General features: G+C 40.5%; 1 protein-coding gene across 2 annotated transcripts in view; it reads left to right on the forward strand.

Annotated features, from left to right (window-relative positions):
* rpap2 (RNA polymerase II associated protein 2) overlaps nucleotides 1-16065 on the forward strand; it is a 109026-nt gene that overhangs the window by 8494 nt on the left and 84467 nt on the right. For both annotated transcript variants that reach the window (XR_009514691.1, XM_059983890.1), the window contains exons 3-6: nucleotides 2704-2802; nucleotides 4333-4398; nucleotides 6541-6629; nucleotides 9076-9108. Coding sequence is in view for 1 of the 2 variants with exons in the window: in XM_059983890.1 (XP_059839873.1) it covers nucleotides 2704-2802; nucleotides 4333-4398; nucleotides 6541-6629; nucleotides 9076-9108 (287 nt within the window). In the remaining variant the exon portion in view is untranslated. The remainder of the gene's footprint in view (nucleotides 1-2703; nucleotides 2803-4332; nucleotides 4399-6540; nucleotides 6630-9075; nucleotides 9109-16065) is intronic.

Here is a 16065-nt window from a genome sequence, read left to right on the forward strand (position 1 = left end):
GCCCAATTACAAACAAGAGAAAATCTGTTGATGCTGGAAATCCGAGCAACACACTCAAAATGTTGGAGGAACTCAGCAGGCCAGGCAGCATCTATGGGTAAGAGTACAGTTAATGTTTCAGGCAGAGATTCTTCATCAGGACTGGAGAAAAATGACGAGGAATCAGAGTTAGAAAGTGGAGGTAGGGAGGGAGGAAAAACCACAAGGTTATAGGTGAGACTAGGGGGAGGAGGAAGAGCTGGGAAGTTGATTCATGAATGAGATACAGGGGCTGGAGAAGGTGGAATCTGATTGGAGAGGACAGAATGCCATGGAAGAAAGAAAAGGAGGAGGAGCATTAGAGGTGATGGGCAGGTAAGGAGATAAAGTGAGAGAGGGAAAAGGAATGGAAAATGGTAAAGTGGAGGGCATTACTGGAAGTTCGAGAAATTGATCTTCATGCCATCAGGCTAGAGGGTACCCAGACAGAATATAAAATGTTGCACCTCCAACCTGAGTGTGGCCTCATCACGGAAGTAGAGAAGACAATGGATAGACATGTTGGAATGGGAAGGGGATGCACTGGGGGGATCCTGCTTTTTCTGGCAGATGGACCGTAGGTGCTCAGCAAACGGTCTCCCAGTCTACGTTGGGTCTGCCTGATATACAGGAGGCCGCACCATGAGCACTAGATACAGTAGGTGACCCCAACAGACTCGCAGGTGAAGTGTCGCCTCACCTGGAAGGACTGTTGAATTGAATTGAGTTGACTTCATTACTTGCATTCTTCATATGCATGAGCAGTTAAAATCTTCACATTACATCTCCGTCTAAATGTGCAATGTGCAATTTATAGTAGTTTATAATAAATATTATGTACAATGGGAAAATAATCAATATAACATAGAAATACAGTTGCGTCAGCATGAATTAATCAGTCTGATGGCCTGGTGGAACAAGCTGTCCTGGATCCTGTTGGTCCAGGCTTTTATGCTGTGGTATTGTTTCCTGGATGGTAGCAGCTGGTACAGTTTGTGGTTGGGGTGACTCAGGTCTCCAATAATCCTTTGGGCCCATTTTACATACCTGTCTTTGTAGATGTCCTGAATAGTGGGAAGTTCACATCTACAGATGCGCTAGGCTGTCCGCACCACTCTCTGCAGAGTCCTGCAATTGAGGAAAATATAGTTCCAATACCAGGTAGTGATGCAGCCAGTCAGGATGCTCTCAATTATGCCCCTCTAGAAAGTTCTTAGGATTTGGTGGCTCCCATAGCAAACTTCCTCAACCGTCTGAGCTGAAAGAGGTGCTGCTGTGCTTTTTTCACCATACAGCCGGTATGTATAGACCACGTGAGATCCTTGTTGATGTTTATGCCAAGGAACTTAAAGCTGTTTACCCTCTCAAACCCAGATCCATTGACGTCAATAGGGGTAAGGCTGTCTCCATTCCTCCTGTCGTCCACAACCAGCTCCTTTGTTCTTGCAATGTTGAGGAAGAGGTTGTTTTCTTGACACCACTGTGTCAGGGTGATGACTTCTCTGTAGGCTGCCTCATTACTATTTGAGATTAGGCCAATCAGTGTAGTGTTGACAGCAAATTTAATTAGCAGATAGGAGCTGTGGGTGACGACATAGTCACGGGTATACAGAGAGTAAAGGAGGGGGCTTAGTTCACAGCCCTGTGTGAAGGGTCAGAGAGGTAGAGATGAGGGAGTCCACTCTTACCACCTGTTGGCGATCTGACAGGAAGTCCAGGATCCAGCTGCACAAGGCAGAGTGAAGGCCGAGGTCTCTGAGCTTCTTGCCGAGCCTGGAGGGAATTATGGTCTTGAATGCTGAACTGTAATCTAAGAACAGCATTCTCACAAAAGCATCCTCCTTCTCCAGGTGTGTAAAAACGATGTGCAGAACTGTGACTATTGCATCCTCTGGTGATCGGTTGTGTCGGTAGGCAAATTGTAGGGGGGGGGGGGTCCAGTGTGGGGGGGGTAGCATGCTGCAGATGTCGTCCTTGACCAGCCTCTCAAAGGATTTGCTTATTATTGAGGTGAGTGCAACAGGATGCCAGTCGTTCAGACACCTTATCTTTGCCTTTTTAGGTACTGGAACAATGGTTGATCTTTTGAAGGAGGAGGGCACTCTACACTGGGAGAGGGAGAGATTAAAAATGTCTAAACATACCTGCCAGTTGTGCTGCGCACATCCTGAGTACCTACCTTTGGATGCCGTACAGTCCCGCAGTCTTGTGACTGTCCACCTGTTGGAAACACCTGCGTATTTCGGCCTTAGAGATGACCAAGCTGTCGGTCACATTATCTGCAGGTCTCCTTGGGCTCAGTATTGCCAACATCGAATCGAGCGTTTTAAAAAAAAAGAATTAGCTCTGGGAGAGGGGCATTGATGTTGGAAACTCCTGAATTTAGTTTTGAAGTCTGCGTTGGTGTGCAGACCTTGCCATAAGCTACGTGTACTGTTTGGGGCCCTGATTAGTAATGAGGGAGAAGGTGTAGGGGTAAGTTAACTTAAACACATGAATTAGAATATGATGCACTTCACAATGTAGTTACAATCGTATTACAAAATAAACATATTTACCTTAAATACAGGATACAAACAATATAATTGTAATTTTGTTGAATAATTAATGTTAGTTGTTATATATTGTGAACTTAGAGACTTACTTGAGCCTTCACAGTGCATTCTGATTTCTCATTCAATTTAGATAAAGTTTATTACTGCTGCCCATTATCGGGATCTTGTGGAAGAACGTTCTATTATCAAACGGTGTGGTTATCCTATTTGTCAAAATGCCCTTGGAAATGTAAGTCTGTCTAATTTGCCTTTGAATGGATTCAGGAAGTTGTTTATATTTCAGTAAGTTCAGCTTTAGTGGGGGATTTTAGGAATACTCAATCATTGAGGATTGGATGCTCAATTGTGTATGTTCAGTACAGAAATCAATATATAATTGAAAACTAGGGGAATTGAGAAATAAACTAAAATATTGCAGGACGGTGAAGGTGAGATTGATATGCCATTATTTTAGTGAGAGTAGGCTTGAAGGGTCAGTGACTGATTCCCATTTCTTTTTCTTATGAGTAGTGGAACCTAGCACAAAGGACAAGTTAGAAAAACTAATGGAGCTAAAGGCAGATAAACTGGTTGGATCTAGTGACCTAGAGGTGAAGTCTGGAAATAGTGGAGTCATTGATTGCAGACTTCTGAAACTTGCTGAATTCAGAGACGGTATCATTGGACTGGCAAACCCCAAACATAACTCCCACACCAACCTGTCTGTCCTCTGTCTCCTCCACTACCAGGGTGAGGCCAAAAGCAAACTATAGAAACAACACCTCCTATTCCACCAGGCTACTCTACAACATAAATGTTGAATTCTCCGATTTCAGGTAACTTGCTTCCACCTCAGCCCTTTCTGTCTTCTCTGGGTCTACCCAGTTCCTCCTATCCTTACATTAATGCTCTGCCACTTTGATACACTACTGGGCCTGGGCCCCACTGCCTCAATTTGACCTGTACCCAACCTTTCCAATCTGACCTGGCATTTAAATTGGCCAAACAACAGGTTGTTCCTCACTCTTGGACCCAGACCCTGCTCTTGGGCTTGCGCTGCACTGGTTTGATTCGGCCTGTACCCAACCTTTCCAATCTGGCCCAGTACTTAAATCCACCAAGCAGCATCAGTCCTTGCTTTGGGGCTGAGCCCTACCACCTCGACAGTGCCTCACCTCGCCTTAATTCTGCCGCTCTGAGTTGCCTCTAAGTCCAGTCCAGCAATGGCCAAACATTGGCTCATTCCCTGCTCCACTGCCTCGATTCGGTCCCTGCACACCACTCTGCAACCATCCTATACCTTTGAGACTTCACACCACAAAAATGCCAGGTCGTGAGGCGGTTCAAAAGCTCAACTCTGAAAGGGAAGTTACAGGCTATTGATTGTAGTGATCATTTCCAAGAAAAAGTGTGATTATAGTTTTGCAGCTAGCAAGTCATCACCAGCACCATCTTAAACCAGTTAGCCTTTTTTATCTCTATTTAGCTGGGTAGTGGTTCTATATACAGGGAGCCCATATAGTTAGTATGAGTAGACTGGTTAAGGACGTCTGAAGTGATTCTTTCTTTGTTATGAACAGGAATATTCTTCAGCGTTCAGAAGAAACACAATAGCCACTTTTCCCTCTTGGGCTTTTAAAGGAAATTGCTGTACTCCTGTGGCTCAAATCAGTTAACTGTTTACATTGATCCCATGACGATATTGGTCTTGATGTACTGAATCTTATTTCTGTTAATCAGCTAGCTTGTTTGTTTTAACATTTTCTTTATTTAATTCTAGGTACCTAAGCAGCAATACAAAATATCTAGCAAAACAAATCGAGTTTATGATATTACAGAAAGAAAGGCAAGATTTTCAAATTATCTTTAGTTTATTTGTTTTTGAAATATTCACTGTTATAAAAGATCACTGTCATATCCTGTGGGTTCAGTATGATAATAGGGTTTGCACCTCACTCTAGATTCATGGCTGCCTTCCTGCACTACATACGTATCAATATTCCTCAACTGGACAGTAGTTGGTTCTCTACTTCTCAACTGGACAATAATAAATAACGGTGTAGCTTCAGAATCAAAAGGTTAATAGTTGTCCAGGAGTGCTAAATAAATCTTAAAAAGGGCGGCTGGTAGCGTAGCATAATGCTTTACAGCACCATTGCTATCTGTAAGGAGTTTGTATGTTTTCCCCATGACTGCATGGATCGCCTCAGGGAGCTGCTGTTTCTTCCTGCATTCTAAAGATGTACAGGTGGGGGTTGGTAAGTTGTGGGCATGCTGTGTGTCACCAGAAGCATGGCAACATTTACGGGCTGCCCCCAGCACTTCACAAATGATGCATTTCACTGTTTTGTTTGGATATTTATCACATGTATGTCAAAATAATGCTATTCTTAATCTTATTGTTACTGGACATATAATTCAAAAACAGTGAGATCAATTCCAATCATGGAATTTCAACTTAGCATTGATAGTTCTAAAATTTGTTGAGAGTATGTTCATTTTTATTACACTTTTGTTAATTATGCCTTGGTATGCTATCTACTACCCTGGGCCTCACAGTAGCTGAGAGCCAAATTCTAACGTAAGATTGCCTTAAGATCTGCAATGTTGCACTGCCTATCAGTGGAACATAATTTTTCTGTAATAGAATTGGTGTACTCAACTAAGTAGATATTGTGATCATTTCAATTTAAAGAAAATTTTGCAACATTTTCTTAAGTGGATGTTATGCTTTTAAATTCATTTTCGGTGTTTTACAATGAACCAACGGGACATTAGGTCAGATCGTGCTGATCCAGACTCACCAGCCATTGCCTCGTGTCTCTCTCTGCTCCGCTTACCTGTCCCAGATGTAGAAGGTTTTTGCTGCCGCTCTGCGTGCTCTGGTTAATGCTTGGGAGCAAAAAAGTGTAGAGGTGCGAGCTCCAAAATACTCCTCACAGCCAGTGACAGAACTTTGAAACCTCCAAGTTATATTGTTTTAGCATGTCAAAAGCTTATTAAATGTGAAATGATTTTTTAAAAATCAAGTTAATTATTGAAAGCACTTAAAACATTTTAAAAGCATTAAGATAAAGTAAAATAACTTAATGCTGCATTAAGATAAGTAAAATAACTTAATGCTTTTAAAAAGTTGAGTGTTAGACAAAAGTAATTTGTCTATGCCCAACAAATCCCAAAATGAAGTCAGTAAAGTTTCAGATTCTGTGCCAAGCCCAAGCAGGTACAGCTCTACTCCTGTGTTTCTTTGTGGTAAATTTGGGGACAGATTCCGTCCCAAAGTCACACTGAAAGTTGACATTCCCTCATTTCTTAGCACACAGGTCTAGAGTTAGAGCAGTTTCATTAACTGAAATTTGACTGTCCCTTTTTGAACTGCTATCTGTCGCTAACACGGTTCAGCCCATCAGTCTATTCATGCAAAGATGAAAGTCCTGGAGGAAAAGATCATGCAATATTGTACCTGTTTTCATATAGTTGATTGACCTTTTAATTATGGTCAGATGCCCTGATACAGTGTCTAAAGCTGAAACATTGAAAGCATTTTACCTCCACGGTTGCTGCTGGACCTACCGAGTTCTTCAAGCAATCTTTTTTTCGTTCCAGATTCCTCATTTGTTGTCACCAAAAGCTGTTTACTGACCTCCAATAAACTGACTATTGCGGATGATTGATATCTTTCTGAACAACCAGGAAAGCAAATGAGTTAGCCATGTGAAAACAAAGATCTTGGCTAGAATGTTCCTCCTATTGATTAAATGAGTCGGCTCAATGACCATCGTAATTTAAGAGCCTGTTCAAACTAGAACTAAGTATAAACTGAGACGTAGTTCCAATTGGATTGTATAACATTGCATATATTGCTTTTCTTGAGATAAAAGGAAGGGAAAAACAAATTTAGGAGTTCAGATGTTTAAATTGCAGATGTTCTCTGTAAATGTATCAACCCCATTAAAGCTCATACTGAGACATTTTATTATATTTACAGCATTTTTGCAGCAATTTTTGTTACAAGGCTTCCAAGTATTTGGAAGCTCAGATTCCAAATGATCCGCTGTGGTCACGTGAACCAGAAAGGTGAAGTATTTATTCCACATTTCTGTTTTGTATTTACTGTAATAATTTCATTTTCTTTCAATTCTAGTATCAGTTGTTAAGGAAATAAAGATGATAAAGAAAGCAGGAAAGAACGTCAAAGGGATTAGCAAGGCCAGAAGAGACCATGAAGTGTCCTCGATGAGTAGGATTAAAGAAAATCCCAAGGCATTTTGTACATACATTAAAAACAAAACAGGGTACTAGGGAAAGGATAACATCACTTAAGAACAAGGGAGGAGATTTATAACTGGAGTCTAAAGTAGTGGGAGGTACTACATGAGTAATTTGCATTGGCATTTACCAAAGAGAATGACGTGGAGGATAATGAGATCCGTGTTGGGTGTGCCAATATTCTTGACCATGTTAATATCAAGTAAGAGGAGGTATTGGATTTCTTGGAGAACATTAAGGTGGATACCTTCCCAAGGTCTGATAGGATCTATCCCGGATTATTGAGAGAAGCAGTAGAGGAGATATCTGAGGCCTGAAGGTTCCAGAGCACTGTAGGAAAGCCAGCATTGTTCCTAGAAGGGCATTAAGGATAATCCAAAAAATTATAGGTTAGTGAGCCTTTCATCAGTAGTAGGGAGACTATTAGAGAGGGTTCTTAGGGATAGGATTTAATCACACTGATTAAACCATCATACTGATGGTTTTATTAGTGACCATCAGTATGGCTTAATGTGAGGCTAGTCATGTTTTATGAACTTGATAAAGTTTTTTTTAAGGAGGTGACAAAAAATGATTGATGACGGTAGGGGAATTGATGTCTACATTGACAAGGTCCCTCTTTGTAGGCTGATCCAGAAGATTAAGAGATGTGGGTACCACATGACGGGCTAGATGGTATTCAGAATTAGCTTGGTTACAGAAGACAGAGTGTAGTGGTTGAGGAGTGTTTTTTTGACTTAAGATCAATGACCAGTGCTTTTCCACAGGATCGATGCTACAGCCTCTATATACAGTATATATAACTGATTCAAATGATAAAATAGCTAGTCTGATTAGTAAGTTAGTAGACCACTCAAAAATTGACAGAGTTGGTAAAGAAAGTTGACAAAGGATAAAGCGGTATATGGGAGGAGAAATGGCAGTTGGATTTCAATCAGGATAAGTATGAGGTGTTGCACCTTGGGAAGTCAAAAATAAGAGGAAAGTATGCAGTAAAATGGCAGGACCATTAGAAGAGCATTGATGTACAGAGGGATCTTGGGTGGCAAGTCCATTGCTGTCTGAAAATGACGACAGTAGATAGGTTAATAACGAAACCGTACAGTATGTTTTCCATCATTGCTTGGGGCTTTGATTATAAAGCTTGGCAAGCCTTTGGTTCGACCACATTTGGACTATCACATGTAATGCTGTTCGCCACATTACAGGAAAAACGTGGAGACTTTGGAGTGGGTGCAGGAAAGGTTCACCAGGATGTTGCCTGGATTAGAAGGTAATTACTCTGAGGAGAGTTTGCACAAACTTGGATTATTTTCTCCGGTATTGGAGTCTGAGAGGTGTCCTGAAAGAAGCAAATTAAATTAGGAGAGCCATAGATGTGATAGATAAATGGAGGTTTGTCCCAGGATTGAAATGTGAAATACTAGATGCCAGAGCTTGAAGTTAAAGAAATATGTGAAGTAAGTTTTCCAACACAGATTTCTTGGTGTGCCGGGGGTGGGGGGGGGGGGGGAGTTAGTGGGTTGGTTGGTGGAACCTTGTACGATATTTGATGGTAGTGTTGGAGGCATTTAGACGGGCATAAAACCATGCAGAAAATGGAGGAATGTAGATCATGTGCTAACAAATAGGATTGGTTTGTTTTGGGTTCCTCGTCAGCTGTGGGCTGAAGAGCCTATTTCTGTACCGGACTATAAAATGATCTATCTTTTAACAAGGAAAAATAACCAAGTTAAAGTTGAGATACAGATTATCTTTTTAAAATGTTGTTGTGACCGTAATATGGTGTAGCTATTCAATAAAAGAAAGAAATTGGGTGATTGAGCGGACAGGCAGCACCTATGGAAAAGAGTATAGTTGACATCTTGGGCGGAGACCCGCCATTGGGACCCTTCATCCTGATACAGGGTCTCGGCCCAAAACGTTGACTGTACTCTTTTTCATAGATGCTGCCTGGCCTGTTGAGTTCCTCCAACATATTGTGCGTGTTGATTGGATTTCCCACATCTGCAGATTTTCTTTTGTTTGTGATTGGATGATGCTGTGAGGATTTTATTTGATCTGTTCCATTGAAACACAGATTGAAATCTGATCCAAACTAAGTAAATCATGGCTTGGACAATTATAGCCTGCCCCTCCTTCCTGCCGCCTTCTAAAGAAGCTCAATTGTGGCTGAAGTGAGAAATAGGATAAAAACCTGAATAGTAAATACTTTTTAACAAATTGTGAAAAATTATTCTCTTTTCCATTGTAGAGTTCCGGCATGTCGATTATTAAAGGAGCAAAGGTATGCATTTTATTTTACGTTCAGTACACAGAATACTTTTGCTTTGAATTTAGTATTAACAATTAATAGTTTCAGTATAATTGAATATATTTGCCTCAACTTGTTCATGCAAAAGCGGTAGAGCTACATCATTCATCAGCCAATATTAGTTAATCTTTTCTGGGGCTGCAGCTGAAGTACATAATGATAGCATTGGTGATTCATTTTATTTGTCGTTAATATTAAGTTTATTTATCTGTGTTTTTATGTCTGTATTACCTGTCCTTTTGAAGATAGTTCTAATTAAGACAATACTGGTTGATATTAACATTTTAATATAATATGCAAATGAAAATGAGAGAGAAAGCATATTTACTGGCATGAATTTGGAGCCGAGAAACTTGGGCATTTTGTTTGAAAGTTGATGCTTAAAAACATTGGCCATGGGGTGGCGCATTTGTCTGCAAATGCAGTTAAACGTAAGGAGCAAGGTAATAGATTTCCACATTGGTTACAAGTAAGTTAAGTTAAATAGTAAACAATTTAACAATAGAAACCTTTTTTTTGAATGTGATATGGCCTGTGGAATGTTTATTTAAGTTAAAATATGCATACTGCCTTTCATCATCTGTGGATTCTCCTTAGGCCAAGGCTGCCAAATACAATCTTCAAGTGTAACTACAGTGGGGGGGGATATACAATTATCAACTTGCACTTTTCTCCTCTTTCTTCATACATTTAAAGTCCTGAAGTTAGTCTTTGGTTGCTGGAATTAGTCTAAGTATACATACCAGTACAATTCATTGATTCAGTGATACTGATTGAATAGATTGTTAGGAAAGAAATGAAAGGTCTAATTAAAGTGGGTGTGGAGAGGCAGGAGAATGGGGTTGAGAGGGATAATAAATCAGCTATGATTGAATGGCAGGCCAGGCTTGATGGGATGAATGGCCTAATGCTGTTCTTGTGTCTTATGACCTTATACTAGTTAATATTGCTAAAAACCATCTGATGTAGCAACAAAAGATATTTCTACTCCAAGATCTTGGTGGTTCTTAATTCATCTAATACTTTAGATTGCCTTTATTAACTCTTTTCCTTCAGAGTCTAGTTGTCCTGGCCCATGAAGTAAGAAAGGCAAATATGGAACAGCTGGTAATTCTTATCATTCACATAATGATACTAATTCCTTTAAATTCAGAAAACTCTTGCTTTTAAAACAGAGTGTAGAAACTTATCTTTGGCTGCTAGAAATAAACCGCATACAGTACTATAAATTAGTTGCCTTGTTTACTCTTTGATTAATACTAAGTTTCATTGATTCAGTAATGTCATTGAAAGGAATGTACCTGGAAGCTGATGCTGTGAAAACTCTAGTTTTGAGTTCTCATGGAAAAAGGAAAACCTCCTCATTTCCTGCCTATCCATATCCATCCCAGTCTTGTTTGCTACTAACCCACTCGCCCCTTCACTCTTCTGAACACATTAAGCAGAAGCAAGTCTAGCCTGTCCAACCTTACTTCAAATGACTATGTGTGCATTCAAGGACCTCTGTACTGCCTCTTTACTTAAGTAACAAGACCAATATTTAACATGATACTCCAGGCATGGCCTAGCCAATGCCCTTCATAACAGACACATAACCACTCTACATTTTTTTTATTGTATTTAGTTCCCCTTGAATTAAACAATAACAATTCCTTAGCTTTTGTAATTACTTAGAGTCATGGAGCACTTCAGCCCAGAAACAGGTCCTTAGTCCCATCAGCCTTCACCTGGACTATATCCCTCCATACCCTTCCCATCCATGTACTTATCCAAACTTTTGATAAATGTGGAAATCAAACTCGTATCCACCACCGTTGCTAGCAGCTCATTCCACGCTTTCACCACCTCATGTTCCTCTTAAACATTTCACCTATCACCCTTAACCCATGACCTCTAGTTCTATTCTCACCCAGCCTCAGTGAAAGAAGCCTGTTTACACTTATCCTGTCTATAACACTCTTAATTTTATATACCTCTGTCAAATCTCCCTTCATTCTCCGATGCTCCACAAAGTCCTGACCAGTTCAACCTTTCCCTATAACTGTGGTGCTCAAGTCCCACACTTGTTGCACTTACATACTAGCCTTTTGTAACTTATACACTTAAGACTATTTGATCCCTCCGCATCTTAGAGATTTATAATCTCTTACCAATAAATAATGTTTATTTTATTTTTCATTACAAAATGGATATTTTCTGTAATTATATTCCATCAACAAATGTAGCTACCATTCCTTCAGTGCCTTCTATTATATAATAGGAAGATGTAGAGACCTAGTTATGTGTGATTGTGGTAGACCACTCTTCACATCTTGCCAACCAGAGAAAGACACCTAGTATTTACTGTTAGCCAGGCTATCTTATATACCTCCACTTATTTTATCTCTCCCTGACCAGAAATGCAGCTACATCTTCCTGTTTCAAGTTTTATTTTTTTCCTCACCTCTATTTTAAACTGCCAGTTATTTTAAGTGATTGGTACTTCCACATCTTTAATCTCCTCTCAGTCACAGACACTTCCACTTTTCCTCTCCCCCTCTCCCCCTCTCCCCCTCTCCCCCTCTCCCCCTCTCCCCCTCTCCCCCTCTCCCTCGCACTTTGTCACTTTCTCTAATTCTAATGAAGGTTCTCAATCTGAAGCATTGACAGTTTTCATGTCCTGCTAATGTTTATAGCGTTCTCTCTTTTAGTTTAGGATTTCTGGCATCTGTATGTTTTTCACTAACTTTGAAGCAGAGGAAGCTAAGGGAGACCTGATAGGGGTATATACTATTATGAGGGGAGTAGATGGGCTAGGTAGTAAAAATATTTTTTACGTGATGGTGCCAACTAAGGCTAGAAGGCACAGGTTTATGTTTAGAGGTCGAAAGGAATCCAAGTGATTTTTCTTTAACACAGCACAGTTGGAGTCTGGAGCATGCTGCTTGAAGAGGCTGTGAAGGTAGATGCTCTCACTTAAGAAGTACTTAGACAAGCACTAGAAATGCCAAGGCATAAAAATTATGGACTAATGCAGGTAAATGGGACTAGTGTAGAAATGGTGAGCTGAGGGGCCTGTTTCTATGCTGTATCACTTTGTGACAGGGCAACGCGGTAGCATAGCAGTTAGCACAGCACTTTACAGTGCCAGTGATCACAGACTAGGGTTCAATTTCCACTGCTGTCTGTAAGATGTTTGTACATTTTCCTTGTGATCGCATGGATTTCCTCTGTGTGCTTTGATTTCCTCACACATCCCAAAGACATGAGGTTAGGGTTAAGGTTAGTGAGTTCTGGGCATGCTTTGATGGCACTGGAAGTGTGGTGGCATTTGGGGGCTGCCTCAGACTGTGTTGATTGTTGACTCAAAATGAGGCATTTCAATGTCTATTGAATCGGATTGACCTTATTACTTACATCCTTCATATACATGAAGAGTAAAAATCTCTGTTACATCTCCATCTAAATATATCAATGTGTAATATATAGTATATACAACAAGACAGTCAGTATAGCATTGACATACAATTGTATCAGTGTGAATTAATCAGTCTGATGGCCTGGTGGAAGAAGCTGTCCCAGAGCCTGTTGGTGCTGGCTTTTATGCTGCTGTACCCTTTCCCAGATGGTAGTAGCTGAAACAGTTTGTGATTGGGTTGATTAGGGTCCCCAATGATCCTTCGGGCCCTTTTTGCACGCTTGTCTCTGTCAGTATCCTGAATAGCAGGAAGTTCACAACTACAGATGTGCTGGGCTGTCCGCACCACTCTCTGCAAAGTCCTACGATTGAGGGAAGTACAGTTCCCATACCAGACAGTGATGCAGCCAGTCAGGATGTTCTCATTTGTGCCCCTGTAGGAAGTCCTCAGGATTAGTGGACCCATACCAAACTTCTTCAACCATCTGACATGAAAGAGGCACTGTTGTGCTTTTTTCACCACACCACAGTGACAAATAAAGCTAATCTTTAGCTAATCTTTAAAGTCAATCCAGACAGCTAAGAGTACCCAGTGATATACCCTGCACCAGGAACTTTTATTTTCTGCAGTAACCTTTGAAATGGCACCTTATTTAATGCTTTCTGCAAACCTTTTATATTAATATTATAATAAAAAGATTCTGCAAACCAATGTATGGTACATCCACTTTATCCCCTTTATCAATAGCACCTATTACCTCTTCAAAGAGCTACACACAAATTACACCTGGTTTCAGTTTTCAGTAAAGCAAGTTGATTTTGCTTGTTTACCTAGATTTTATCTGAATGACCTGCTATGAGATCTTTTAAAATAGCTTCTAACATTTTTTCTTCAAAGGGTGTTAAGCTAACAGGCTTTTCATTTCCTGCTTTCTGCCTCACTTTTTGAATGAAGGAGCAACACATACAAAATATCAATGGTCATTTTGGGCCAAGGTCCTTCATTAGGAAACACGACACTAGACAAAGCCTACACATTCTAAAGTACTCCTTTGGCTCCCGCATTACCTTCTTCTGGCTTCTTCCCCATTCCTTTCTAGTACTAATGAAGGATCTCAGCCCAAAATGTCAGTTGTTTATTTATTTTCGTAGATGCTGCCTGACCTGCTGAGTTTCCCCAGCATATTGTGCTTGTTACTCTGAATTTCCAGCATTTGCAGAATCTCTTATGTATCTATGGAATATATTCTTTCTTTCTTTTGTGCTTTGCTATTTCCTTTTTTACTAATAGTGTCAGTTGAACATTGTTCCATGGTTATATCATTTTCCTTTCCTGCACTATTTATCCCAATCCATCCTTTAATTTAAACTCTTTTCTTCACTTACTCCTCCCTTTCAATGTACAGTGTGCTCTTTTACAACTTTAGATGTGATTTGGCATCTGCTCTTAATATTTCCTTATGTAGCAGAGGATGAAATTCTGTAAATATGCCTCTGCACTATTTTGGGGTGTTTCACAACATTATTTGCACAATATAAATAAAAGTTGTTGGAAACCATCTGGCTGCTGTACTGTGTGGATAGAGGCCTAACAACTCAACTTGGGCAACTGTAAACAAGTATTGTTTGTTTCCAAGCTCTATAGCTGCCCTACAGCTACTTGTCTAATTAAAGTGTTCCTGTCACTTCTCTCTTGTTATCACGGACAATGAATTATCCGCAGCTTCCAAGATGTCAGTAGCTATTCAGACAGAGCGCTAAGAAAAAGTGGATTTTGAAACCTGTGCCTCTTCAGTTGAGGGTCAATTAAGAATGGATAGTGAATGCTGTCCTTGCCCATAACATTCAGTTCCATTAATCAATAAATGAAAACAAGCCTGGACGGTTCCAGTGACTTCATCGTCGAGAATGCCAGCTGGTTACAAGCTCCTCCGGAAAAACGTGTATTAAGCCCCGTTATCCCATCAAATATAATATTTTTCAAAAAATATTTGAACTGAAAAGAAGGGCAAAAATGGGGAAAAGGAATGGAAATAAAAAAAGCGACACTGCGGAGCCTGCGTCCGAGAGGAGTGCAGCGAGCGGCTCTCCTACCCAACTGTGTGCTAGCAAGGCAGATGCTGGGCCTCGTACAGGTGAAGCGGCGAATATCTTTGAAATCCTGAAAGAAATAATGGAGTTCCATAAAGAAATAAAGCAGCAGCTCCGTGATATTAAGTCAGAGCTCGCCAGCGTCAATCAAAAAATAGCGGTGGCAGAGACTCGAATTGAGAAGGTGGAAGATCGCGTTCAAAGCCTGGAATGGATACTGAGTAAGACAATAAAAATATGACATCACCAAGAAGGTAAACTGCTTGACCTGGAAGGAAGATCACAGCGGAAAAATATCAGAATCTACAACGTTCCCGAAAGAGCAGATGGCTCATCTATGACGGAGTTTGTCGGAAAGTTACTGCGGGATGCGCTGGATCTTCCCTTGGCTATGGAGCCGGAAGCTGAAAGAGCCCACCGCGCACTCGTCCCAAAACCTACCCAGGATAGAAAGCCACACTCAATAATAATTAAATTCCTTCGGTACAACACCAAGGCGGAGATTCTACGAAGGGCCTGGGGTAAGAAGAGAGTGTTTTTCGACGATAAATTAATATATTTCGACCAAGATTACCCCCCCCCCCCCCACCACGGTCCTGCAGAAACGCAAAGAATACTCTGAAGTAAAGCAAGTACTAAAGCAAAAAAAGATTAGATTTCAAACTCTGTACCCTGCTAAACTTCAAGTGTTTTATGACAACGGGTCACGGTTGTACCAGACAGTGGAAGATGCGACTACAGACATGAAGGCCAGAGGAATTATCCCGCTCCACTTGGGAAATAGTGTGAGAATTGAGAAGGCAGGAGACGGGAGGAGGCCGAGACAAATATATCAGTAAGAGACCAGGAGTTTCCCAAAGACAGTCCTCACCCCCTTCAGAAGAGCCATAAGGTTTGGCTAACTTTAATAATGTTGAGAAGCTAAACGGAAGCAAAAGTACACAGTGATATACCTATCTCGGGAAATACTTATTATAATGTGGATTTTATATTACTTGTTATTCTTTATTCGCTCACTTACTCCTTTCTCCCCACCAAAATGAGAATATATTTATATATGTATGTAATATGTATGTATGTGTGTGTGTGTGTGTGTGTGTGTGTGTGTGTGTGTGTGTGTGTATGTATATATATATAAGGAGTGCACAGGGAAGTCTTTTCTGTGTAATGGATTTGTGCACTGACTTTTATGAATACTGCAATGGGGGCCCTCAACTCACAAGTAGGAAGGGGTTATCCCCCACAGCTAGACATTTCCTAGATTTCAGACTCCGTACCCTGCTAAACGCAGGGTCATCTACTAGAGACCTCAGCCTTGGAATCAGACATTCATTGCCATTTTTGTTATTATTTGCGTTTCTTGGTTCTTATTTATTCAGGGGGTAGATCGATTAAGTTTTATTCTGCTAATTTCAGTGATACATTGACAGATAAATACAAGG

The sequence above is a fragment of the Hypanus sabinus genome, chromosome 11 (assembly GCF_030144855.1).
Source record: "Hypanus sabinus isolate sHypSab1 chromosome 11, sHypSab1.hap1, whole genome shotgun sequence".
Classification (NCBI taxonomy): Eukaryota; Metazoa; Chordata; class Chondrichthyes; order Myliobatiformes; family Dasyatidae; genus Hypanus; species Hypanus sabinus.